Source organism: Lepidochelys kempii, chromosome 1, assembly GCF_965140265.1.
Source record: "Lepidochelys kempii isolate rLepKem1 chromosome 1, rLepKem1.hap2, whole genome shotgun sequence".
Taxonomy (NCBI): domain Eukaryota; kingdom Metazoa; phylum Chordata; order Testudines; family Cheloniidae; genus Lepidochelys; species Lepidochelys kempii.
Window position 1 is genome coordinate 118,348,875 of NC_133256.1, and position 25,882 is coordinate 118,374,756.

At 43.4% G+C, this 25,882-nt stretch overlaps 4 protein-coding genes across 6 annotated transcripts; 2 read left to right on the forward strand and 2 right to left on the reverse strand.

Annotated features, from left to right (window-relative positions):
• The first annotated feature begins 360 nt into the window (after window positions 1–360).
• LOC140914468 (lysozyme g-like) lies at window positions 361–6,053 on the forward strand. The gene is made up of 6 exons (XM_073352365.1): window positions 361–639; window positions 1,682–1,774; window positions 2,304–2,405; window positions 3,685–3,881; window positions 4,856–4,994; window positions 5,275–6,053. The coding sequence occupies exons 2-6, from the start codon at window positions 1,732–1,734 to the stop codon at window positions 5,406–5,408; spliced, it is 615 nt and encodes a 204-aa protein (XP_073208466.1). The 5' UTR covers window positions 361–639; window positions 1,682–1,731; the 3' UTR covers window positions 5,409–6,053.
• A 6,932-nt stretch (window positions 6,054–12,985) lies between these two features.
• MRPL30 (mitochondrial ribosomal protein L30) lies at window positions 12,986–15,429 on the reverse strand. 2 transcript variants are annotated; one of them, XM_073352386.1, is made up of 6 exons: window positions 15,322–15,415; window positions 14,860–14,962; window positions 14,558–14,641; window positions 13,785–13,931; window positions 13,285–13,358; window positions 12,986–13,199 (listed from the first exon to the last, which is right to left on the reverse strand). In XM_073352386.1, exons 3-6 carry the CDS (start codon window positions 14,621–14,623, stop codon window positions 13,067–13,069), a joined length of 420 nt encoding a protein of 139 aa, XP_073208487.1. In that variant the 5' UTR covers window positions 14,624–14,641; window positions 14,860–14,962; window positions 15,322–15,415; the 3' UTR covers window positions 12,986–13,066. The 2 variants fall into 2 exon arrangements, with proteins under 2 accessions (XP_073208487.1, XP_073208478.1); XM_073352377.1 differs by lacking the exon at window positions 14,860–14,962 and having other exon boundaries at window positions 15,322–15,429.
• A 186-nt stretch (window positions 15,430–15,615) lies between these two features.
• MITD1 (microtubule interacting and trafficking domain containing 1) lies at window positions 15,616–21,856 on the forward strand. The gene is given in 8 exon segments (XM_073352421.1): window positions 15,616–15,640; window positions 15,643–15,795; window positions 18,029–18,130; window positions 18,276–18,412; window positions 18,495–18,581; window positions 19,251–19,366; window positions 19,719–19,779; window positions 19,854–21,856. Coding segments are annotated over 8 exon segments (777 nt in total). The 3' UTR covers window positions 19,950–21,856.
• On the reverse strand, window positions 17,594–25,226 carry LIPT1 (lipoyltransferase 1). 2 transcript variants are annotated; one of them, XM_073352397.1, is made up of 2 exons: window positions 25,125–25,226; window positions 17,594–23,792 (listed from the first exon to the last, which is right to left on the reverse strand). In XM_073352397.1, the coding sequence occupies exon 2, from the start codon at window positions 23,506–23,508 to the stop codon at window positions 22,387–22,389; it is 1,122 nt and encodes a 373-aa protein (XP_073208498.1). In that variant the 5' UTR covers window positions 23,509–23,792; window positions 25,125–25,226; the 3' UTR covers window positions 17,594–22,386. The 2 variants fall into 2 exon arrangements, with proteins under 2 accessions (XP_073208498.1, XP_073208507.1); XM_073352406.1 differs by having other exon boundaries at window positions 24,998–25,225.
• Between the last annotated feature and the right edge of the window lie 656 nt (window positions 25,227–25,882).

Here is a 25,882-nt window from a genome sequence, read left to right on the forward strand (position 1 = left end):
TCACCAAATACAAAGCTTTAGCTCAATCTGTAGCAGCTGATGCTTTTAGCTCTAGAGGTCCCCAGTTCAACCTCCAGTGTGTTAGCCAAGAAAGTGGACATCCCACTGGATAACTTGTAAGGGTTCGGGTGGAATGGAGGAATGGAAGGAGCCATTGATGTGTGCAGTGAGGTCCCACCCTCTAGGAACTAGTTGTTCCTGCTAGGGAGGAAAAATGTTTTTAGTTTGTTCCCACAGAATCTCCTGAAAAGGGTTTGTGATACCGGAACCGGACTGGAGAAAAACATTCCCAGGGAGGGTGAATGCCTTGACTTTGCTTTGGACTTTGCCACAGACCATTTAGGGAGGAGGTTGTGAAATCAGAGAAAAATGAAGGGGAGGAGGGGAGAACTGCTGGGAAGAGGAGTTTTTTGTTTGTTTTGAAATTTGAATCATGCCAAATAGTGGAAGATTACATCTGCCCTCATGCCAGCTCCCACAAGAGCACCTACTGGAGTTTGTTCTCATTATGAAACTTGACAGTAAATTTGATCACATCTGATACTAGAAGAACATGCTGAGTAAACAGGGAAGTACTGTCTAGCATATATAAAGCTCTTCAAAACATCCATGTTCTAGGAGAAGAGAAGCTGAAGACAGGTGAGTAAAATATTAAGCTAATTCAGAATGGGAGCTATTCTGAATTCTGTTCATTAGAAAATCCTCTGGGTAGTAATGAAAGATTAAATAAGTTCTACCTGAGTAAAGACTCCAGGATTTGTCCTTTAGGCAAAGTCTACACTATGAGCTAGGAGTGTGATTCTCAGCTCACATAGATATAATCACTCACTCTTTTAGCTCTAGGGTGCTAAAATTAGTTGTGGGAACATGGGCAGTGGCAAGCAGCCACACAGGCTAGCTGTGCCGAGTAAGAACCTGCCTGAACTCCATGGGTATGTACTCAGCACGGCTAACCGATGCTGCCACTCGCCGCTGACTGTGCTCCTGTAGCTTCATCTCTATTTTTAGAGCATTTACTTGATGAGAGCTAGCAAGAGAATGTCTATGCAAGCTGGGAATCACACCCCTAGCTCATAGTGCAGACATACCCTTAGTGGTTATTACTGTGTCCCTGCTGTACAGTGAATAGAAGCGATGAGGCATCCGTTGATTATTCAAATTACTTTAGAGAAAACCAGAGTCCTGGCACTGCTAAAAAGGGTAGAGGTGATAATCTCCTGTGCTCTGCTCATAGAAATGACAACAACAATTAACAATCAACTGCACAGTGGGTGTAGGGGACCCTGGCATAGAATAAAGGTGCATTTGTAGCAGCAGCAGCAGGTCACCTTGAACACTATGAATGTTACTAATTCCAGATCAAATATTACTGGGGTTTGTATTTTGAAGTAAGCTATTAAGATGCTACAAAGGCACATTATGAATATGATCAAAATTAAATAATTACAACTTGCTGTGTTTATTCTCTCAGATCTTTTCTACATTGAAATGACCTTATTTGTGTGCTGTGTCAAAGGGAGGCAGAGTTATTATTGCGCCCTCAGTCCCAGTATTTATACACTAATACACAAAATTCCCTTGTATCTCAGTATTTGCACATTCAGTGAAGAAAGCACCCAATCATTTCTTTGTACTTCTTCACAGTGGTACTGTACATTTTGATATTTTGGTTTCTCTGCAGACTTGGATTTATTTTCCGACTCTCTTGGGTGCTTGAGAAGAACTGTCCCCATGCTACTAACGCTGATGATTCTGGGCCTTGCTGCCCTTTTTGGTGAGTTTGAGGTCCATATCTACTTCACTAAGCTCAGTGCCAAAGCAACAGTGTAAAGAGATGATTGTAGGGATGGGGAGATAAGAGATTAAGGCATTTTTCTGACCACTCCTACAAAACCTAATTATGGACATGGAAGAATGAGTTTGGTGCAACAGCAAATGGAATAGACAAACAATATTTGACAATGCAGCTTTCAGTATCAAGGATGACTCTAGCAAGGAGTGAGAATCAGGTGTTCCCAGTGAGGAGCACTGGGGTATAGAGGTCAGGACACTTTCATGTCTGGCCTTTTTTAGAGACCAGTGAAAGAAACATCTCTTTGCATAGGCCTTCCCCCCTCAACTGAGGCAGTGTCTTCTGTCTAAGAAGTCCTCCTCTCCATAAGATCTTTTTCCAAAACAACCCACAATGGAATGTACCCCATCTCAGAGTGGACCAGAATCTAGTTTATGACTTTGAATTCTCTTAGCTTTACTTATGTTCACAATAGATGCTTAATGTAAAATAACTGCATTTAATTTTTCAGGTACTTCTGAGAGTCAGACTGGATGCTTTGGTAACATAAACAACGTTGATACCACTGGGGCTTCCTGTAAAACTGCAAGACAAGAAGGTTTAAATTACTGTGGTGAGTATAATTCTGCTGTTTTGTTGCTGTACTTCAGCACACAGAGTCGTCACAATGATCCATAGTACGTTACACCTTCAAAGGGCTTTTACAAGCATCAATTGATTAAACCTCACAAAAACATTCTGATTGGCTAGTATTATTCTCCTCATTTCACAGATGAGGAAACTAAGACAGAGAGGAAAACTTAATAAAACCTTGGGATGATTATGGTCCAGAAATTAAAAAGTCAGTGTTTACACCGGTGGCTTCTGATTCTTTAGGTATCCAACTTCAGACATTTACGGCCTAATTATCAGAAGTGCTCACACAAGCATCTCTAATTAAACTTACCAGGAGCTGTGAATGTTCAGAATCTCTGAAAATCAGGCCCAAGGTGTCTCTGATTAAAGCATCCAAAATTAACAGTCACTTTTTAAAATTTGACACAAATGATTTTCCTAAGGCTGTTCAGCAAATCAGTGGCAAAGCTGGGATTGGTACTGAGGAATTCGTGATCCCATTTGCTTGGGTAGTCCTCATTATGTTACACCCGCTACTTGCACATCAGATCAATAGTTTATCCGGTATTGCTGGGAAAATCAAAGGAGCTCCCTATTCTTTTGCTCTACAAATAAAATTGGACTTAATGCCAAACCCTCCTTTTGTGGGTAGGATTGAGATTCCCTTCTAATGTATCATGAAATGGTCCTGAGACTCCAAAAGAAACTGAGGCAAAAGTGCAACTATTGGGAACTACTGTCTCAAATTGCAGTTGTCCCCCTCTACATAAGTCTTCTACATCTGTCCCTAAGAATCCCACCATTCTGAATCTCCCTCTCAGCTTTGAAACACCGTAGTACAGTCCTGTCCTTCTGGCCATAGAGGGGTAGATATGACTCCTCTCAACATCACTCCTGCATCATCCAGACACCGACAGGTTGCTGTCAGTTTCTCTTCAGAGGCTGAACATGCTCTCTCTCCAACTCTTCCCAAGCCCATTCCATCTTGGGACCTAAAGATATAGAAATTAAACCAGCTTTTACACGTTAATTACACAGGGCACAATTCGTTTTTGCCTTGCTTTCACAACACACATAACTCTCGCAAAAAGGAGTACTTGTGGCACCTAAGGTGCCACAAGTCCTCCTGTTCTTTTTGCGGATACAGACTAACATGGCTGCTACTCTGAAACTCTCACAAAGGCTCTCATATAGCAGACCAGAGCTCTTGGCTTTTGAAATGTCACATTGACTTAATAATCTTAAAGAAAACACCTTTACTTTTACATTTACTACAGGAGTTCCTGCATCAGAAAAGATTGCTGAGAGGGACTTAAATAATATGAACAAATATAAAACCATCATTAAGAGCGCTGGCAAAAAAAGATGTGTGGATCCAGCTGTGATCGCTGGTATCGTCTCTCGGGAGTCGCATGCTGGAACTCTCCTAAAGGGTGGCTGGGGCGATAACGGCAATGCATTTGGTTTAATGCAGGTCAGTAATGATCAATAAACTAGGAATAAAATACTAGTGTATATCCAAGTGTTTCAACAAAGAGAGCCTGCTTCGTTTCTTACTAGTGCAGCTCTGTCTGAGCTTGATACTTGGCACACTGCTAGAAAATGAACTATTGCTGGGGCAGCGGCGCATCGCACTGGCATAGGTCAGACCTGGGGTGATAGAGTGGGATTCTTGTGCTTCAGTTTGAACAGCAGTTCATTCTGTGGGTTAATGGAAGTCCCTGAAGAGGCTGCACATTTTACCCTTCTACACAAGAAAAGTGAAGTACTTAGTGGCAGCAGCAAGTTAGGGGGAAAGCATCAGACAAAAAGATGAGATGAAAACTGGCAGGCTCAGAATGACAGGGCAGGCTTTAGCCACAATCTCATGCCACTGAGTCCTTCATGATAACAACAGAGTTTAATATACGCACCTGGCTAACACCATAAAATAAGACTGTCAGTGATAATCCAACAACAAAAGAACAGAGTGTAATCTTATGGTTCACTTTGAACTTTTGCATTTCTTTGAATTTAGCCAGGCCCTTGTCATCTGTGGCATTATATGTTTGTAATGAAGTCGGTGAGACTACTCAGAAGGAAAATCTTTAAGGATGAGAAGTAAAGATTTTCTGGATAAAGCCCTTACTTTCCTCTGTGGGTCAGGAAGTGTGGCCCACATACTGCAGCACCAGACACTGTAGCAGTGGTAGCCAAATACATAACTACAACTTGAAATGGAAAAGAAGCAGCATTTTAAGATAAGTCTTTTTTCATTAGCACAGTCCAATATACTATCCCTCGGTGTCTGTGCTCAAGGCACAACAGGAAGTGCACTGAAGATCCATGGACATTAATGACCAAAAACTGATTTATCAAACAAAATTTGACAATTAAAATCACGTAGAGTATATTGAGAGGAAAATAAACTGCATAAACACATCCTCTTTTCCCCCCTGGCTCTTCTAGGTTGATAAAAACTACCATAGTATTGTTGGACAGTGGAATGGTGAAGATCATCTCCTTGATGCTACACAAATCCTTATTGGTATGATTAAGGGAATCCAGAAAAAATTCCCCAGATGGACAAAGGAACAACAGATGAAAGGTACAGTGTAGATTTGTATAGGAATTAAGGGAAAATCTCTGGCAAAAATCATGTTTGAAAGTTTGTGTTACTGACACTCTAGAATAATAAGCATTTAAAAGAATCTCACATAATTTTTCACCACTGATGCTGTTTGTCTACTTCTTGAGTTTGAGTGGTGTCCCATTCTTTAGCACAGTGTTGTGTGAAAGGTTTCTAACACTGCATGGGGAATATTTATACCCCCCCCCCCAATCTAGTTTATATTGACTGTGTTAGCTACTTTGGTGTTTCATTTCAGGTGGGATTTCTGCCTACAACGGAGGACTAGGAAATGTCCGAAGTTATGTAAATATGGATATTGGCACGCCTGGCGATGATTATGCCAATGATGTCGTTGCACGAGCCAAGTTTTATAAGAGAAATGGATACTGAATCTGGGAGTTCTCTTCTTTCAGATACATTGTGGTGCATCTGATTATCAGTCTGACGTTCATTAGGTATGTTTGGAAGAAGATTAAAAGCTGTATCCTGAAAATCCATATTGATGCATATAGGCCCTCTGACTGCAGTGGGAAGAATTACTTCAGTAGAGGGGGTGGGGTCTCAGGCACCAGATTTTTAAATTCTGCAATCAGTAAAACATTGGTTATATGGTAACTTCAAAACAGTTGGCCTCTATCTAACCAAAGGAAACATTAACCAGAGTATTGATAATATCTCATCCTATTCTGATTATTTCTCTGAGTTATTAAAGCTGCTCTATCTCCTGTTAGTCTTCTACCTTCCCCTTTTTAATCATATGTATATTTCAATATCTGCTGTTGTCTTAAGAAATAAAAAGGGAAAAGTAATCTCTTTGGGGAAGGAAACATGGATTTTCAACCTTTTTGTGATTTAGTCTGCCAATTTATTTTTCATTGCAGCTGGACAGAGATCTGTAAACTTATTGTATGTGGGGATTTTATTGACACATCTTTTACTTTGGCATGGAAATGCCTAGAGCCTGGGATGGATGCTTTTAATTGAACAGAAATAAGCAAATGAAAATTGAATAAAAATTGTTATTTAGCAAATGAAGCAAGACTCCAGTGCTCATCTTTTCAGTTGTATTAACCAATGTTTGATAAGGACAACAATACATTTAAAGCAGATAAACAAACTTAAAAGGGAATTGAATGAAAGAAATTGCTACCCGAGATTATGCTACCTGAGATTATGGGGTTTTTTGCTGCTTCCAAAGGCCTTACCACCTCATTAAATGAAAAGGAGTGATAACCTACTTGAGAAAACATTAGTCTTATCCAGTACAGCAGGTCTTACACTCTTTTGACTTTGAGATCAGCAGTTGAGCACTTTTTCTGGAGTGCGTTCAGAATCCATTTGTTCCCAATGGAGCTACAGGATAAAGGAGCATTTTTGAAAAGCTGGTCAATTCATTTAGGACCTTTAAGAGCCTGAACCAATGTCCATTGAGTCAATGGAAAGACTGTTGTACTATAAACAGAAGGGTGCTCCTGTCTGGCAAAAGGAACTGGAGAGATAGACAGAGTTTGTTTTCTGCATTTTGCATAGCTGGGTTTGCAGGGAGAGAGAGGACCTAAGAACTTTAACCCTGAGATAAGGGTGAAGCTGAAAGGGCCAGGTAGGAAGAAGTCCAGGAAGAAGCAGCAACTAACCAAATTGAGAAATATGTGGCTGCTGTTTATAGTGGGCAGCCCTGGGTGCTCCTCTTGGCCACAGGTAAAGTGGCATAAATCCGAAGAAGAGAATTGAACTTCTTTAGCAGCCTGAACAAAGGGCTGAATTTAAAGGGCTCAGGGCTTGGGCTGAAGACCCTAGTGAAGGCAGATAGACCATTTATTTATTGGCCTCTTTAATACCCTGGCGGGGGTCCAGTTGGACTTTATGACTGGACTGGAGGGCCAGAGAGCCACCAAAGACCCAGCAAGGTCAGCCAGCAGCCTGCAGGGGGCACCTAGGGTGAGAAAAGGACTGATAAGGCACCCCACTGCTCAGAGGCTCTCCAGAGGTGAGGGCCCCATTACAAGTTGGTACTCAAAGTGGATTTTTGAGGGTTGGCCACTGAAACAAGGGCAGGGGAAAACTTTAAAAATTGAAGAATTGATGAGACTTCTATCCCAGCAGCAGGACAGCTCTGCTGAAAATCAGCGGCTATGAGCTGAAAGTCAACAAGAGGCCCAGCAGGCTGCCCAGCAATATCCAGCTGTGCTCCTGGAGGTGCTTCAGCTGCTCTAGCAGCAGAAACAGGAACAGCAGTTCCAGGAGTCACAGTTATAGTGGCTAACTAGCTTAGCCTCTCCAAAATTTGTTGAACCCCAGTCCAGGGATACCCCTGGCCGAGATGGGGCTCCATAACAAACCGGAGGCCTTCCTGGTCACATTTGAGCATGTAGCCACAACCACAGTCTGGAGTAGAGAAACCTGGGCCACCCGCTTGGGCCCTTTTCTTTCCAAGGAAGTCCAGGTGGCCTGCCATGCTCTAGATGAGGAAACAGCTAGAGATTATGATGCAGTGAAAGCCATCATGCTTGATCAGTCAGGGGTATCCCCAGAAACATAGTGGTTTAGATTCCACCACCAGCCCTGGAACCCTGAGTGCCTTTAAGCTGTGCAGCATTGGCTCAGAGCCCTGGCCCCGAGCCCTGGCCCCAGCAGCATGCTGACAGCACAAAGGTCTCATTCTGACCTTCCTTCACCCCAGTTACATGTTGTGAGGTCACCACAACAAACCTTCCAATGTCAAGTCTCTCCTGCAAGTGTCCAGTCCCTCTTCCTGGACACTCACAGAGGTAACCCCACATTTGCTGTCTTCAGAGAGCTGTTGGGGACACTGGGGCATGGCCACTAGGTAACTCAAGGGGATGGAAGACCACGAGTGTCAATGAAGCCCCCTCGCACTAGGCCCAAGTATCCTTGGCCCCCCTTCCCGCCTGGAGGCACTCGCAGCAGTTCTGCGTACTAGGCCCAAGTGTCCTTGCCCCCCCCCGCCCCCGCCTGGAGGCACTCACAGCAGTTAAGCTGAGGATCTTCAACAACATGTTGCAGAGTCAGACTGCCTGAAACTAAGCAAGGCCAAACAGGGCAGATATAGAAGAACAATGCTGAATAAAGCAGCTTTATGTATGGTTTAACAAATGATACAGAGAACAAGGGCACTAGCTGGGAACTGGATTGGCTGGCTATATGGATACTTAGGGCAGCTTGCTATTGGATAAGTATGCTGGGAAAAAGGATGTATAAAAGCCCGTGTAACTTCCTGCTCTGCGTGCAGGATTTGAGATTCTATTCTCCCTGTACCTTTTTGCAGCTGCAAATAAACTTTTCTGCTTCTCCACCCCGTTGTGATTATTGGGTAATGGGTAATAGCACACCGGGTAATGAACCAACTCCAGCTGTTGTTTAGCCTCTTGGCACTGGGTGCCGGCAACAGAGCCAGTGCACATAACAGCTTGTTAGCTCAGCTGGGGTTATACCCCTCCCACCTTCATACACAGAACTGAGAGGGTTTGTAGTAAAACTACGAATAAGGTTAACAAAGAAAATAGATTTAAGTGATTTCAAGCGAGAGAGATACAAAAGGGTTAAAAACAAAACTAACCTGCATTCTAATGTCTAAAACTTAATTCTAGCAAGATACAGCTTGCCTAGCATGGTTTCTTACTTACACCAAGTTGTCAACATTCTCCAACTAGTTTTGCAGGAAGACCCGTCTTTCGTCACTATAAAGCGACAGCTTCTTTGTTTTCCCAGATGATGGGTGAATCAAATGTCTCTTTACCCCCTTTGTATTTCCCCAATGTTTTTTGTCTGTTTCAAGAGCCAGGAAGGCTTCCTGGGGGCGCGGACTCCATTCCCCATCAAGATCATTCACCCCCACTTGCTAGCTTTGTTTACCTTTATGTAAATATACTTTTCATTGTTCTTGGTGATCAAGCTGGTCAGACATGTAAATACACATTATTTTGTCTAGGGGAGGCTGGGCTTTATGCACTGCCTGCTAAACACATTTTAAGAACATATTTCCAGCACACATTTATAACTCTTTGTACACACTCAGTAGTACACCACGCAATGAGTTTCAGGACCAGCATCTTACCAGTTTGCATATGATACTTCACATCACAGGGGCTGACTTTCATTTTTCTGGGTGGGTGCTCCACCTCCACTCTTCCCCGAGGCCCCACCCCACTTCGGCCCCTTCCCCCAAGGCCCCGCCCTCACTCCACCTCTTCCTGTCCCCGCCCTTCCCCTAAGGCACTGCCCACACTCTGTCTCTTCTCACTCCCGCTCTACCCCCTTCTCCCACCCTCTGCCAAACAGCTGATCAGCAGGACTGGCCAAACAGCTGTGGCTGGTGGGTGCTGAGCACCCACTATTTTTTTCCATGGGTGTTCTAGCCAACCCATGGAGTCGGTGCCTACGCTTCACATGATACCTTTTTAGATAGACTGACAAAAATAAACCTGTTTTGCCTCCTTTGTCTGTTTACAGACTCCAAAAGATAGTATCAGAGATTATCCATACTGTCATTCAGCTTTGTTACATACATTTCACAGCTATATTAATGACCAGCATGTTATTAGTTTACAAGCGATATATTACAAGACACCTTTTAAATGAATATCATGACAACAGTGTGAAATGTGCTGAGCTTGTCAGGCCAGTTAATATTTACTGTTGCATAGCTGGGAGCCCTTTGCCATCTCACTTGGAGTGCGTTAGGGTCACACTTTGCCAAAGGTGTTTATAGAACAAAAGGGAACTGCACACTGAAGGAACAAGCTTCTGAGGTGCATTTGTGTTTAGTTTTATTTCTTAAAAAAGAAACAAGTTTCTCTTAAGTATATCTATTTTTTTTCCTTTCAGGTGCAATTTCTGCATATAATGCAGGACCTAAAAATGTCCAGAGCTATGACAGAATGGATATTGGCACAGCAAATAATGACTACCGAAATGATGTTACTGCAAGAGTCCAGTTTTTGGAGAGAAATGGATTTGGAAACTAGCACTCGTATAGAGAACAGTTTCTAAAAGTAGTGTAGTCAGAGTGATTTAAAAAAATACTACTTTTCCGATATAAATCTTGGAAATAGAAAAATAAGTTAGGAGCTCCAAGAGGCGTTTAGGTTAGAAATAATTTCTAAAAATGAAAAATTACATATATTAATTATACTAGATTAGGTTAGATTACATTAGGTTATTAAAATTGGAAGTCTTAACTCTAATAACCAAATGCAAAACTGGTGCAGTGTTTACTGACATATACACATATACACACACACACTCATAGAATGATCAATACATCATTTTTAGTAAGAACATATAGATAGTATAGTATTTTTTTAAATGACATCGAATTTATAAACATTGAATATAAGTGTCCCCTTGGTTTTAAGCAGGCACAATAAACTTTAAAAAAACCAAACAATTACCAGATTATGTATGCTTTTTGGGATTTTTTGGCTGAAACAGCCCAAGAGACTTTGGGTTATGTAGTGGAGTCAGTGTGGAGAAAAGTTGGTGACTTGAGGGTGTAGTCAAAGGCAATAGCGTATGGTTTGTGGTTGAAAATAGTGTATGGTTTCAGGTTGAAAAATGTTCAGAATACCTCTCTGAGAGCTTTGCACTAAAGCACCTCTTGTATAGTCAAGATTATTATTCTTTACCTGTTCTGTGTTCAGTTAAAGAATCCACATAGTTTAATAGAACTTTATCAAAGGCTGCGAACACCATGGGATCTAACTTCCAGACAATCTGGGAGTAGTAATTGTACCCAAAAAGGAGCACAGAAATGGAACTTTCAGGACTTTCATTTCTTCTTAAAGGTAAATAAAAGTTTGTGTTCCCATATATAGTCAGTCATTTTTCAGGTACCTTGATAAACCCAATTTTTGTTTAAACAGGCTTTATCTAAATTGGCTTATTGCTCTTTAACTCAGCTTTTATGCTAGGGTGTGGCTACCTGCTGCACCCCAAAAAATCCACAATGGACACACATGGTAAAATGACTTCAGCCCAGTAATTCATCTTGAGAAAGGATGGTGGCTCAGCTCCAAAGGAATTTAGGTGCCTAAATCCCAAATGTGGGTACCACTGCAATCCACAAAACCCCCACTGAGCTGCCAACTAACCCTATAGGTGCCTAAACTCACTCATGGAATAAATTTTCACTTGAAAAGTTCCTTAGGAACCTCATTTTTGCCCCTGGGCCTGCATACTGATGCCTAACTCACACCTAAGCCCCAGTGCAATCCTCAAATCAGATGATAGATGGGGGAACACCATCACGGCCTGATCAGGTAGGCATTTTCTAAGCATGACTTACTCCACACAAAACAGAGGAGGACAACTCCCTTATAACCTTGATCCCGTGGTTAGGGTGCTCAGGTGGGCTGAGGGAAGCCCATTTGATTTCCCCTTTTCTTCAATAGGCAGAGGGGATTTGAACAGGAGTTTCCCACCTTTCAAGTGAGCACCCTAACCCCCAGGGCATATTCAGATGTGGGTCTCTTGTTGTAGTCATTCTATGTTGTATTAAATATTAATGGGCCCAGAGAGAGAACGAGACTATCGTCCAATGGTTAGAACACTCACCTGAGGTTGGAATCCTGTTCAAATCCCTTCTGCTTGTCAGGCGGAGTGGGGAACTGAACCAGTTTCCCACATTCTGTGTGAGCACTCTGACACTGGGACAAAGGACGGCACCTGCCATCTCCTCCTTTAACACCCTCCACACACACACACACACACACATTGTTGTGGGGGTCAGGCAGGTGCCTAACTTCTGTTCTTTCAAGCAACAGCTTAGGCATCGAAGGTGCCTGACTCCAGGAAAGGCATTCCCAGCTGTAGATTGCAAGCACAGATAGATGCCTCCCTGTATCCCACACTCAGGCCATGTCTACACAAGTTATGGTAGCATTCAGCTGCTGAAGTTTGTACATCACTCATGTGCTTGCATATTTGGCTGCTTGTGTCTGCACTGCACGTATTTTCCAGGAGTTCTTGTTTTGATACAAAGTGCTATACATGGTGGGTAGGCATCCCAGTGTGCCATTTGCTGCCTTCTGGCAAAATGCCTTTTGGGCAATGTTCACAATGTGTTGGAGGAAGCAGTTGTTTCAGGGTCTTAACTCAAAACTTTTATAGTGAGACAGTAAACTGTGCTACTCATGGACAGGCTGGGTTCCATTTTAATCATTTAATACAGTAACTCCTCGCTTAACATTGTAGTTATGTTCCTGAAAAATGCGACTTTAAGCAAAACTATGTTAAGAGAATCCAATTTCCCCATAAGAATTAATGTGGGGGGGGGGGTTGGGTTCCAGTGAAAATTTTTTCACCAGACAAAAAAACCTATATATTATACATACACACACACAGTATAAACTTTAAACAATTTAATACTGTACACAGTGATGATGATTGTGAAGCTTGGTTGAAGTAGTGAAGCTAGAGGGTGGAAGAGGGTGGGATATTTCCCAGGGAATGGCTTACTGCTAAATGATGAACTAGCTTTTGGCTGAGCCCTCAAGGGTTAACCCATTGTTGTTAATGTAGCCTCACACTCTACAAGGCAGCATGAATGGAAGAAGGGGAGACAGCACGGCAGACAGAGACACATGGGAGGGGAACACCCTGACGTTAGCCCCCCTCTCTTCTCCTCTCCCTCCCCGCCCCCGTCCCTGCACACAGCAAGCAGGAGGCTCCTGGGAGCAGCTCCAAGGCAGAAGCAGCACATGACAACTGAGCTACCAGCAACTGATGGCCTGCTGGGCGGCTGCCGCACAGGGAACTTAGGGGTGCGGCGAGCTGATGAGGGGCTGTCGGTCCACCCTGGTTCCAAGCCCCCACCAGCTAGCTCCAACTGGCTGCTCTTCCTGCAAGCAGTGGACAAAGCAGGCGGCTGCCAAACAACGTTACAAGGGAGCATTGCACAACTTTAAATGAGCATGTTCTCTAATTGATCAGCAATGTAACAACGAAACTTTAAGTGAGGAGTTACTGTAGACACAACTCCCAATTTATTGGTTAAATAATTTTACAAAAGTGAGAATAGTCAGTGCATACTACGATTTAATTGCTTTTTGTTCCACGCATTTCAGATGCCGCCGAATTACTAATTCTCCTGTGCTCTTAAGTAAGGTATCTGACATTTCCTCTTCTGTGGGAATTCCATGAGGCAGTTTCAGGGGCTGAATTCTACAGACAAGAGAATTTGTTTAAAACATGGACTATGGTAACAAGTTATTTTAATTGTTGCTGGTTAAAGGAAAAGTTAACAAACCTTATTAGATGCTTTATGACTTTCAGTTTTCCATTCACAGATGGGATATTTTTGTGCACTCTGGGCTGATTTGCCTATAAACAATGCAGAATGTTACAAACTCACTTTGAAAAAGCAATTTATGTCTCTAGGAACTGATGTATTCAACTGAAGAATTCACATATCAATAAAAGAAGAACATAGTACACAAAATTAAACTACTTTGGGAAATTCACACTTCTTGAAAATAAGTGTGCTAAAATTCATTAAACTTTTGGGATTCACCAACATCTTCATTAATACAAATGCTTATTTCCTATTAATATCCATGGGAGATCCATACATCTAGGCTCCAATCATGCAAATGCCTACCTATTTGCTCAACTTTATTATTGTGAGTAATCCTTTTGATTTCAATAGGATTTGAAGATCTGAGAAAAGAATTTTGCCCTAAATTTCTAGGCTAATTACTTTACAGATGTGCATGATAAACATGAAATAAAGTAAATTAGAAAGTATACTTTATCCAGTCCAAGATCATGTATTATCTTCTTTTCCCAATATGGACGACCTATTCCACTTTTGATTCTAGTGACAAGATGCAGTTTGTGAGGCTGCTGAGGATCACCTCCGTATTTTTCATGATCTGAAGGCCGTGGCTGAAATACCTACAAATAAGTAGTTCACAAAAGGCATGGTTTTGTTTTTTTATTTTTAAACATTTTCAAACAGTTACTGAATCCAACAATATCTTGCTGTAAAAATATTCCCCTAAAATATATTTTAGTCTTTCACTAGAAAGAAAATGTGGCAACCCCCCCTAAATTTCTAATAAGCGTCCCTTCCAGAAAGGCAAAGCAGCAACATATGACCATAGTATTAAAAAAGCTAATCTCCAAATAACCTAAAATTATTTCAACTGTTTCCTCATGACAGTTTGCGTAAAGATACAATAAGTTTGGGGTCATGATCCTCCACTCATATATAGCCTAGTCTTTGGGGGCATGATTCTTCAACCATATATATATGAACACATAAGAGCAGAGGTCTTGTTGTAGGACTGGGACCCAACTTTGTAAGATGATTGTGACAGGCTTATGACTCAAGAATGCCCTGTTTCAGAAATAAAATCAACTACGATCAGACACTGGTTTTTCATACAAGAATCTGAGTGCATATCTCTCTGGTTTAACAATGGTATTGCTCAGTACTGTTACAAATTAGTCTTACTAAAAAAATTAAAGGTATAAACAAACCCAAAACATGCTTTCAAATCTTTAAATATTGTGCTTACTGAAGCTGGAATTCTTGACTTAGTAAATTTATGGCGAATCCATCCTGTCCAAGTCAGTGATTCCATGCTGCTTTTTGCCAGAGTCTAAAAAAGTTATGGCATGATTTGTTAAATTTATTCAAGGAGAAAATTATTAACATTTGTATTGTACATAAAACCGTGAAATGACTAAATTGGGATCAGGGTCCCATTGTGCAACCAGGATAACCGATACAATACTGTGCCCTTATTATATCAGTGGGTGTTCTGACACCGAGACATTTAGCATAGTCTTGCTTAATGAAACCAAATACTTTTGAAACCTTTTCAAGCCTGTGTTTCTGCTCCTGGTGTCTAGTGAAATGAGGACACAACCCCTGGTTTCACTAGAACGGAGGCTGCAGAACGGCAGGCGTGCTTCTGGCCCTGCAAACGAGGAAAACCTCGGTGAGTCGGGACACGCACTCTGAGCGCGATCAGGCAGCGCAACTCACTGGGGCTGACCCGCTCTGGAGGGACGGTCCCAGGGGAATCAGGCTGCAGCCCGCCCTAGCGTGGCCCAGGATAGCTCGGAGGGGCAAGAGCCCCAGTCCTGAGACCCTTTCACCAGGGGCTCAAGGGGCCAGGGAAGCGGAGCACGGAGCGCAGCAGCCGGGGCAATGGGAGGCCAGGGGCTGCAGGACCGGGTCCCACTCTCACGCCGCCCTTCCTCCCCTTGAGGGAACTGCCCCCCACTCCCACGGCGACCAGCACAGGGAAACCCTCCAGCTCTGCGCCCCACTCACTCTCCAGGCGGCCGGGGGTCTCTTAGCAACGCAGCCCAGCGCTGCTGCCGCCATCTTGGCCCCGAATGTTATTTCCGGATTCCGGCAGCCACTAAGATCGGCGCCCAGAAGCCGCTGCACTTTGGTTCCGACTACTTCCGGCGCGAGGGAGGGGAAGGAATAAAGCGCGACACCGGCGGCCGCTTCGGGTTTTTCTGGGTCCTGAAAATCACGTGACCGCCTCCCCCAGCTCCGCCTGGCTCCCGGAAGTGGTGGCTGGTGGCGCGCGCAGGCTTGGTTCAGGTTGGGGGTTCGATGCCCGCCGGGTGCCGCTTGCCCCCATGTCCCAGGCCGGTCCGGGCGCGGTGGCCGCGCTGGAGCCCCCGGCGGTGGCGACGCTGAAGCGGGCGGTGGAGCTGGACTCGGCGTCCCGCTTCCAGGAGTCGCTGGTGTGTTACCAGGAGGGGATTGACCTGCTGCTGCAGGTGCTGAAAGGTACCGACGGGCTGGATCCCCACACCCGGGCTCCGCGGCGTGGCCCCTACCTCCCCTCCAGCGCTGTAGCTCACCCCACCCAGAGCCGGGGCTGGCTTCCTGCCCGCCCCGCTTCGCCGGCAAAGGTCGGGAGCCGCAGCGCCAATGCAACCCCCCCGGCAGAGTTAACGCTGCTCCTTCCTGAGCTTGCAAACGTTTGGGGCTGGGGGCTGTCATTTTCTCCGGGGTTGCAGAGAGCGCGTGGCGGGAGGGAGCCCAGCTCTGGCTGACCTGCAGGTGCTGCCTCTTTAAGGCCTGGTCTATACTAGAAAATGACGTTGTCTTAACTATGTTGGTCAGAGGTGTGAAAAATCCACACCCCTACCTGGTGTAGTTAAACCGACCCAAATCCCTGTGTAGATGGTGCCCGAAGAATTCTTCTCACAACCTAGCTACTGCCTCTTGGGGAGGTGGAGAACCCCTCCCCTTGGCTTAGGAAGTGTCTAGGCTGAAGCCACACAGCTGTGCTACTGAAGTGTTTTAAGTGTAGATGAGCCCTAATAACATTAATGTATGTGCTACATGCTTAGAGAGGCGGTGATGTGCATGTTACGGTTATATGTGCCTGTGTTGGGTCTCTCTTCATAAATGACTAAGGCCTGGTCTACACTAGGAAATTAGATCGGTAACTAAATCTCTCAGGGGGTGTAAAAAATCCACATCCCTGGACAATGCAGCTAAACCGACCTAACCCTGACTGTAGATAGAACAAGGTCCGTGAGAGATTACCTACACTGGGGAGAACCCGTCCTGTCAGTGTAGATAGCATCCTCACTGAAGTGCTACAGCAGCACCACTGTAGCATTTTAAATGTAGACAAGTGCTAAGAACATTACTGGCTACACCTGCCAATGTAGAGCGCTTTGAGTTAAACCCGCCTTCACAGAGCGCAGTAGGGAAAGCGCTGCAGTCTGTCCACACTGACAGCTTCAAGCGCACTGGCATGGCCACGTTTGCAGCACTTACAATGGCATTGGGAGCGGTGCATTATGGGCAGCTATCCCAGCATGCAAAGTGGCTGCAACTGTGCTTTTCAAATGGGGGGGTGGGTGGAGTGTGACAGAGAGTGTGTTGTGTGTATGTGGTGGGGAGAGAGTGGGTTTTTGGGGGGCTGAGAGCATGTCAGCATGCTGTCTTGTAAGTTCAGACAGCAACAGACCCTCCCCTGCCCCTCTCTCTCTCACACAGCATTCCACAGTAATGGTTGCTTTGTCTGGAAGGAGATAAGCAGCCAGCAGCCGCTGTCAGAAACGGAGCTTTTAAGGGGCATTTCTGCATTCCTACAGCCAATTCCAAACAATGATAAGAGCGGCCACTTGACTTAAGGGGATTATGGGACATATCCGGAGGCTGATCAGAGCGCACTAAAACAACAACTCGTTCACACTGGCACCACAGCAAATGTTATTCCACTCGCAGAGGTGGAGTACCAGCAGTGCTGAAGCCGTGGAGTGAGAGCACTCTGTGTCTTGCCAGTGTGGATGGGTAGTGAGCTGGTGCACCCATGGTCCTTTATTGCGCTGTAACATGCAAGTGTAGCCAAGCCCTTCCCCCCCCCCCACACACACACAGGTTCAAGAAGCTTATCCTGGGGTATATGCAGGCTTGGAAGGTTTAGATTTGTATTGATAAATGTTGGTAAGGGTTGATTTCACCAGAAACACACAAAATATTTGTGTACTAACAAAGTATTTCCATGAATAATAATCAAAATTTACAGAAATAATGGAAAGAAGAACTGCTTGAGAACATATTAGAGTTTCATTTAAGGATATTTAATTTGTATATTTTGACATGTGATGTTGATAATTTGTGTTTTAACCATTAAAAAGCTTTAATTTGTTGAATCTCAACTCCTACTTTCATTAAATAATGTCTCACCACCCACCCATAATTTTCTGGAACTGTGAAAATTTTTAAAGTGATTAAAATAAACATTGATATTACCAGTCAAAATTATTTTTAAAAAATATCAAATTCTGCCAAGCCTAGGTACACATAATGAAAAATATTGAGAATCAAATAGTAAAGGGTCTGGCTCTTGGGCATGGATGTAGGTCCAGTAGAGGATCTCTCTCCTCTCCTTTAGACTGTTGAATGAAAAAAAAATTAGAGGACTTTATATCCTGGGGAATAATTACCAGATGTAGTTGTCCTCCTTTTTTGAGATAATCTGAATATTTTTGATTCACAGCTACAAAAGATGAAACAAAAAAAGCTCATTACAGACAAAAAATACCTGAATACATGAAGAGAGCTGAAGCTATTAAAAAACATATTGAAAAAGAAAGAGAAGGTATGAAGTTGTACTGTAAATTCTTTTAAATGTTCATGAAATGATGCACTTGTACATCTGAAGTTACAATACAGTTACCTAGGATTTATAGAATACAAGTGTATGATTGCACTGTCTTGTTTAGTGAAGGATACTTCTTTTTTAGATGGTAAATACCACCAGCAAATTAAAATTGAAGAAAATTCAACTGGTTTCAGCTATGAGAAGGTTTTCCAAGACTACCTTAATGAGACCGTTACAGAAGTTTGGGTAGAGGACCCATACATCAGACATGTTCACCAGGCAAGTGGATCTTGAATGTAGTTTATCTATAAAACTATAACAATTTTTTTCAGTTATTAAATAATCAAACTAACTCTTACAGTTCTACAACTTCTTAAGATTCTGTGAGATGCTTGTTAAGGGGCCCTGCAGAGTGAAAACTATCCACCTCCTAACTTCCTATGATGAAGTAAGTATCTAGACTTCATGTATAATATCTATTATTCATATTTACCAATATTTGATAGACTGAGGCCCTCTCTCCTTCAACAGGAGATGCAATCAGGTCAAGAGGATTTAACAAACACTGAATAGTGTAATTCCAAATATTTTGCTAACTAATAAATTCTACTTATGTGGCATCCTAAGTGGAAGTGACCCTGGAAGAAAGATGTTTATATTGTCCTAGTTGACTGTCTATTGTAAGAAACACCATTAAATAAATTCTGCTGGGAGACTCTTTATAATAAGGAAGGCCTGGATACATTTTGATATTTTGGGATTATGACAAGTATAAACCCTCTCATTGTCATTATACTCATTCTAGCCCAAATCTTAATCTGAACAGATAATCCAGTGTACTGGAGAGGCAGCATATCTAATGGTTAGCACATGGGACCCTGAGGGAGAACTGAGTCTTTGTGCATAATCAGTCATTGGCTTGCTTATGTGATTTTGGCCACGGTAGTCACGGTACCTCAGTCATCCCATCTGCAAAAATGAGTATAATTTATCTGCCTTCATAAAGCATTTTGAGACTTAGATAAGAGTAAGAACAAAGTGGTGTTAGTGAATTGAAGAAGATAAATGGACACAATTGGAACATGCAAGATGAAAAAACAACTTTTACTCTTAACAGGGTAGTGGAAAGAGTCAACAGACAAGTAGCCTAGAAGAAATAAAGCAATCACTAAAGAACTATGGAGTAACACTGAATGTCTCATTTTCATCTTCAATTCATGATCGAGAAATAAGGTTGGTGATGCAGAAAACCAATAAATTCCAAATTATTTAATCTTGACAAATTATCTATAACCATGGTTACAAATGTCATTCAAGGCAGAAGGCAGTTACTTTATCCAGTAAAGTAGGTTCTTCATAGTTTTATACTGTGTTCAACTTTGGGACCGCTGGGTCTAGTTTTTAAAACAAGACATTGCTGTATTATACAGTTGACATCTACTCTAGCTAGAAATTTTGATTGAAATGGTGGGAGGAATTTGCATAACTTGTAGATATGATTACGGTTTTTTTCCTAATTATGTTAAATGTACCTACAGTTTGTAAACTTGTGAAGATGGAATAATATTGGGAATTTTTTAAATAGATTCAACAATGGATGGATGATTAAGATTGGAAGAGGGCTTGATTATTTTAAGAAACCACAGGTAGGTGTGTATTTTCTTTTGAATGAATTTGAACTACAACATGGCTTATTCTAAAATTGTGTTCCTTTTTGCAGGGTCGTTTTTGCCTTGGATACTGTGACTTTGATTTGAGACCATGTCATGAAACAACAGTGGATGTCTTTCATACTAAACATACAAAGAAAACATGACCAAATATTTCTGTTATTTAATTACTGCTCTTACAACCTTTAAATGCCTGCTTTTAAATTTCTCTCAATTACATGTAGTGTACACTTTTTATGGAATAAACTATATTTTTTTATATTTTTGATTACTTGCAGTGTGAATTAATAGAATTTCTAAACTAAATGGGGTAACACTTTAAAGCAAGGTACAGTAGAACCTCAGAGTGATGAACACCAGAGTTCCAAACTGACTAGTCAACCACACACCTCATTTGGAACCAGAAGTACACAATTGGGCAGCAGCAGCGACAAAACAAAAAAGCAAATACAGTACAGTACTGTGTTAAATGTAAACTACTAAAAAAACTAAAAGGGAAAGTTAAAAAAATTGCAAGGTAAGGAAACTGTTTCTGTGCTAGTTTCATTTAAATTAAGATAGTTAAAAGCAGCATTTTTCTTCTGCAGAGTAAAGTTTCAAAGCTATATTAAGCCAAGGTACAGTTCTAAACTTTTGAAAGAAAAACCATATGTTGTCCAGAATTACGAACATTTCGGAGTTACAAACAACCTCCATTCCCAAGGTGTTCGTAAACTCTGAGGTTCTACTGTATCAAATATGATGAATTAGCAGTGCTAAAAGTTCACAAGTGCTTAGGAAACTAGTTACGTTTCTGTAAATTATACACGCTTCACAAACTTAGATGTTTTTGATCCAACACAGAAAATCCAAATATATAGAAGTTAGGCAACTGTCTTTAGTATTATACTTTAAAGAAAAAAACAATAGGATTGAAGGAAAACACCATGTACATTGGTCAAACTGGACAGTCTCTACGTAAAAGAATAAATGGACACAAATCAGATGTCAAGAATTATAACATTCATAAACCAGTCTGAGAACACTTCAATCTCTCTGGTCATGTGATTACAGACCTGAAAGTTGCGATATTACAACAGAAAAACTTCAAAACCAGACTCCAGCGAGAGACTGTTGAATTGGAATTCATTTGCAAATTGGATACAATTAACTTAGACTTGAATAGAGACTGGGAGTGGCGAAGTCATTATGCAAGGTAACCTATTTCCCCTTGTTCCACCCCCCTCCCCCGGTTCCTCAGATGTTCTTGTTAAACCCTGGATTTGCGCTGGAAATGGCCCACCTTGATTATCATACACATTGTAAGGAGAGTGATCACTTTAGATAAGCTATTACCAGCAGGAGAGTGGGGTGGGGGGAGAGAAAACCTTTTGTAGTGGTAAACACCCATTTTTTCATGGTTTGTATGTATAAGAACATCTTCTGTATTTTCCACAGTATGCATCCGATGAAGTGAGCTGTAGCTCACAAAAGCTTATGCTCAAATAAATTGGTTAGTCTCTAAGGTGCCACAAGTACTCCTTTTCTTTTTGTGAATACAGACTAACACGGCTGTTACTCTGAAACCATGTTAAACTGTAGCTCAGTTAACTAGATAATTAAGGCCAATTGTTTCCTTCTAAAACAAGGTGGAGAGCTGTAAAATCAGTGAATATTTGTGCAGAGTCCTCTGTGAAATACCATTTGGCAATCACACCACAATTTAACACCCTTCAAAAGTCTCCATTTCAGTGATTAACTTATTTGAATACTAATGGCAGTGCATGTACTGAGGGGCCCACATACGGATAAATGGAAGATAACTGAACAGAATATGTCATACTTGATCAGACTGTCTAAATGTGTGGTCCTGCTTTGTGGCCATTATCCTTCCAGTTGAGGACTAGAACCATCAAAGAGAGCAAGACACAGGAATCAAAATGCAGTTCTCCTGCATGATGTCTGAGCTGGTGACAGGTGCATGGCCCATTATTTACTGATACTGATTTTTTTCATGATGTTAACATGCAAACTTTACCATGTAGACCATAAGATGGAAGTCTAGAATAAAATTTAATTTAGAGCCTAAAATGTAGATCATGCGGATACTCCATGTATACATTTAACTTTAAACTCTTAGAAGTTAACAAACGTATCAAAATACCACCTCATATTAGTCTAGTGGCTTCAGTCTTTTTAAAACAAACTATCATTCTGTCCAAATCCAATATAGCTTTCCAGCAAGTCACTGCCTCTGAGATGTGAACTCTTAGCATATAGATCTAGTCTGAAGTATCTTCATGTATTTGGGTGACTAAGTACATGTTCATTTCAGTGATTGAGAAATAGTTTCATGTTGACAGTGGTGATATGAAATTTAGTTTTATAATCAGTCTAATTAGTAGTTACACAATCAGTCATGAACTAAAGCACTAGACTCCAAGAACGTTAGTGGATAAATCAAGAGAAAGTTATTTCAGTGGTAACTTACTCCTATAAAATCAACTTGCACAACATACTGAAAATAAACATTTTATTCTACGTTTTTAGTAAATCATGCACTAGTCCATATCAGAGATGTGACTTACACTTTCATTATGAAAATCACATTAGTGTCATCACATTCTCACATAAGAGACTCCACTTCCTGTGCAACTCATAGTTTTGTGGACATATTCTCAGCAGAGCACTTGCTAATATTGTGGTTTCACTGGGGCAAAACTTACTGCCAATTAGGTTTTTCTCTAGTTCATTGCACATTGCTGGTGGCAGCCACTGCTCTGGCAAATCTATGTTACAAACTTCAATTCTCCCATGCTTTACATGAATATCCACTTTAACTTCAAGGAGAATATGTTCATACACTATGTTAAAGCAACTGCTAATACTAAATTTTGGTGTCTTGCCATATATCCATTCCCAGGTTTGTAGTTCTTTGGTTTTATTATTAATTCCAGGAAACACTGTCTCATCGGCTGGGTTTATTAGGGTAATATGATGGTCAATTTGATGGCATCTTGCATATTCTGCAGCAACAGCATCCATGACCATCTCACATGTTAATGTAGGATCCTCTTCAAAGAGATTTTTCACTAAAGCAGGCATGCTAGGAGTGGCATTGCTTTTTATCCCCTTGTAAGGACTCTTCAGTACAGCAGATAAAAGAAACCTATCTGCATTGCATAGCAAAGTGCAGTGATGATAAGCAACCGTCTTTCCTAGCTTTGCAGCAGTACCTGAGATTTTAAAATTCCCATCTAGCAAGAGATCAAATCTGTCAGTGGCATACACATCTAACTGGGGTTGCAATCCTTTTAGAGCCCTAACAACCAATTTTAAGTTTTCCATTCGCTCATATTTTTTCTTGGATGTGAAGAAAGTAAAATTGATATTGCCCAGATCATGGTAAACCGTCCCTCCCCCACTTCTCCTTCGAGCTAGTTTTATGTTCTTCTTCCTCATTATCTTGAGGTTACATTCCTGCCAGGGATTCTGGTGTCTCCCAATCACCACAGTGGGAGAATTTCTCCAAAGGAAAAGAACCTGTCTGTTCTCTAAATTCATGTTGTCATGAATCCAATCTTCCACAGCCAAATTCTGGTAAACATCACTAGAAACAGACTGTAGAATGAGTCCTCTGTTTGCTGTACACTTGAAGCCAGCTGCTGAAATCTTGAGGACATAAAATAACTGAAAATAGTTCTTCAGGGATGATGGGATTACCATGGTTTTAATAAAATTATCAGATAACTTGTGAAAGGAGAGGCAGGTCTGTCAAAGTTTAGTATAAGATGTTCATAATCCGCACTCCTCCAGTACAAACACATCACTAAAGGCAATCATGCTGTACTCACTTTCTTCCCAGGATACCAAATAGTGATGCTACCACAATGAATGTGTTTTCAAGGTAGATTTCCTTCTCCCAGATATGATGATGGTATTCCACCACAGGTGCATGGTCAATATCTAAGATGGGGCTATAGAAGGCTGTTTCCTCTTGCTGCATATTACTAGAAGTGAGGAAGGGGAGGAAAGTATAGTATCTGATTGTATTTGTTTTCCCCCCTACAATGTAATTTTACAATACTGTCATTAACATTGATCCTGGGGGAATTCTGTGCCACTGCGCATGCGCAGAATTCATGGTCCCCTCCTCTCCAGATTTCTTTGCTTCTCTGCAGAAAAGTGACTTACTGCTGGGGAAGCAAAGGGAAGCCACAAGAGTGGTCACATGCCCCACCACACTGAGCCCAAACCAGCTATACCCAGACCCCCACCCCACCAAGCCCCACTCCCCAGCACCTGGACCTCCCGCTGAGCCACAACCACCTTCCCCTGGACGCTACTGCAGACTGCCATTGCTCCTGCACCCGGAACCTTCCAACCAGCCCCTGTTCATCAAGATCCCCTCCCACACACACAGCTGTATCCAAGCTGCTAGCAGCCAGACTGCCCCACACAGAACCCTCTCACCCAGCACTTGGATCTGCTCTCACACGAGGAGTCTGCCTGTCCACATCTGGTGCGCCTGGCATAGAGGGGCAGGGCCAACCACTGGCACCATCAGGTGCAGCCTCAGCTCTGTATCTGAGGGGGAGCTGTAGGGTGATCTCCCACTTCTGTGTAGCCAATGGCCTGTGCTCCCCACTCCCATGCCGCAGCCTCCACATTTATGTATTCACAAATAAAATTTGCAGAATGGTGCAACATTTCAAAACGTGTGCAAAATTTTTATTTTGTTGGCACGGAATTCCCTCAAGAGCAGCAGAAGTATTTAACAATCTAGTCTGCCACAAATATGCAGGTTAACTTTTTAAGGAGTCAGTAAAGTGGTCCAGCTAATACGTGCAGGATTTAAATGGCCCTGGACACTAAAACGCGTCGTCTTGTCAAGGTCACTCTTCCCCCCCCGCCCCGCTTCAGGGACCGCGCTAGAGAGGAGCGGGCATAGGTCAGTTCCGTGCCCAGTCGCTCCTTGGCGCCGGAGTTACCAACCCTGCCGGGCGCAGGAGCCGCGGGCAGGGCGCGAGCGCGACGGAGGGGGCAGGGCGCGAGCGCGACGGAGGGGGCCCGCCCGAGGCTATTTTAGCTCCGCGGTGACGGAACGCGCTGGGTGTGACGTTCCGCCGGCTCGAGGAGGGCGGGGCAGGGAAGCTCGGCAGCGCCGGGGGGGCAAGTGGGGGAGGGGAGGGGCACGTGCCCTCCTGTTACGCACCCTCCGACGGCAGACCGCTGGGACGCAGACCAGGGGCGGGTGGCAGGGTGGGGCCGGGCCCGGCTGTGCCAGGAGAGCAAGAAACCCCGAGCGCCGGTGCCTGTAGCGGGGTCAGGTCACTACTCACGGCGGAAGACTCCAGCCGCCTCCCGTTCCCACGCGGCCCGTTATATCGACCGTCTGTCCTCGGTGCGCATCCCAAACCCTTCCGGCCCCGCGCCGCAGCTGGGACCTGACGTTCCCCCAGCGAATCGCTCGGTGACGTGGGGGAAGGGAGAAGAGGAGACACCGCGTCCCTCCCACGCACGGGGGGCGGGGCTTGCCAGGCGAGCTGGTAGGTCACGTGAGCGAGCGGGGGCTTGGGCGGGAGAAGGCAAGGCTCAGCTGCGCGGCGCTTGGGTCCCCTGGCGAAGCGTGAGGGAAGCTCTGCCGCGCTGGGGCCGGGGGCTGAGCCGGACCAGGCTGCGCACGGCAGGGGCAGGAAGGGATTTTGCTCTGTGTGTGTCCTTCTGTGAGCGAGGCAGGGTTGGGCTGATAGCGTCTGTTCTGCGGGACCGACTTCTGCTGGGGTCAGAGACAAGCCTTTGTGGTTTGTCTGAAAAAAAGGCAGAAACACCGTATCCACCATGGGTGAATGCTTCTCACAAAGCGATTGTGTCATACCTGACATCAGGAACGCATCCCAAGGCAGTGACGAGCCTTTCCTTCCCCTTGTTTAGGGTAGGGGGACATGCAGCCCTGAGAGGGGCTCTGGCCATCTGCTCTCCATCTGTGCCCTCTAGCTGCCTGGACCTAAGCAACAGTGCCAGGGACTGGAGTAATTAGACTCAGAAAGGGACCCAGGAGTGAGTTCAACTGCCGCAAGGGACAGTGAGCTTGCCCAGG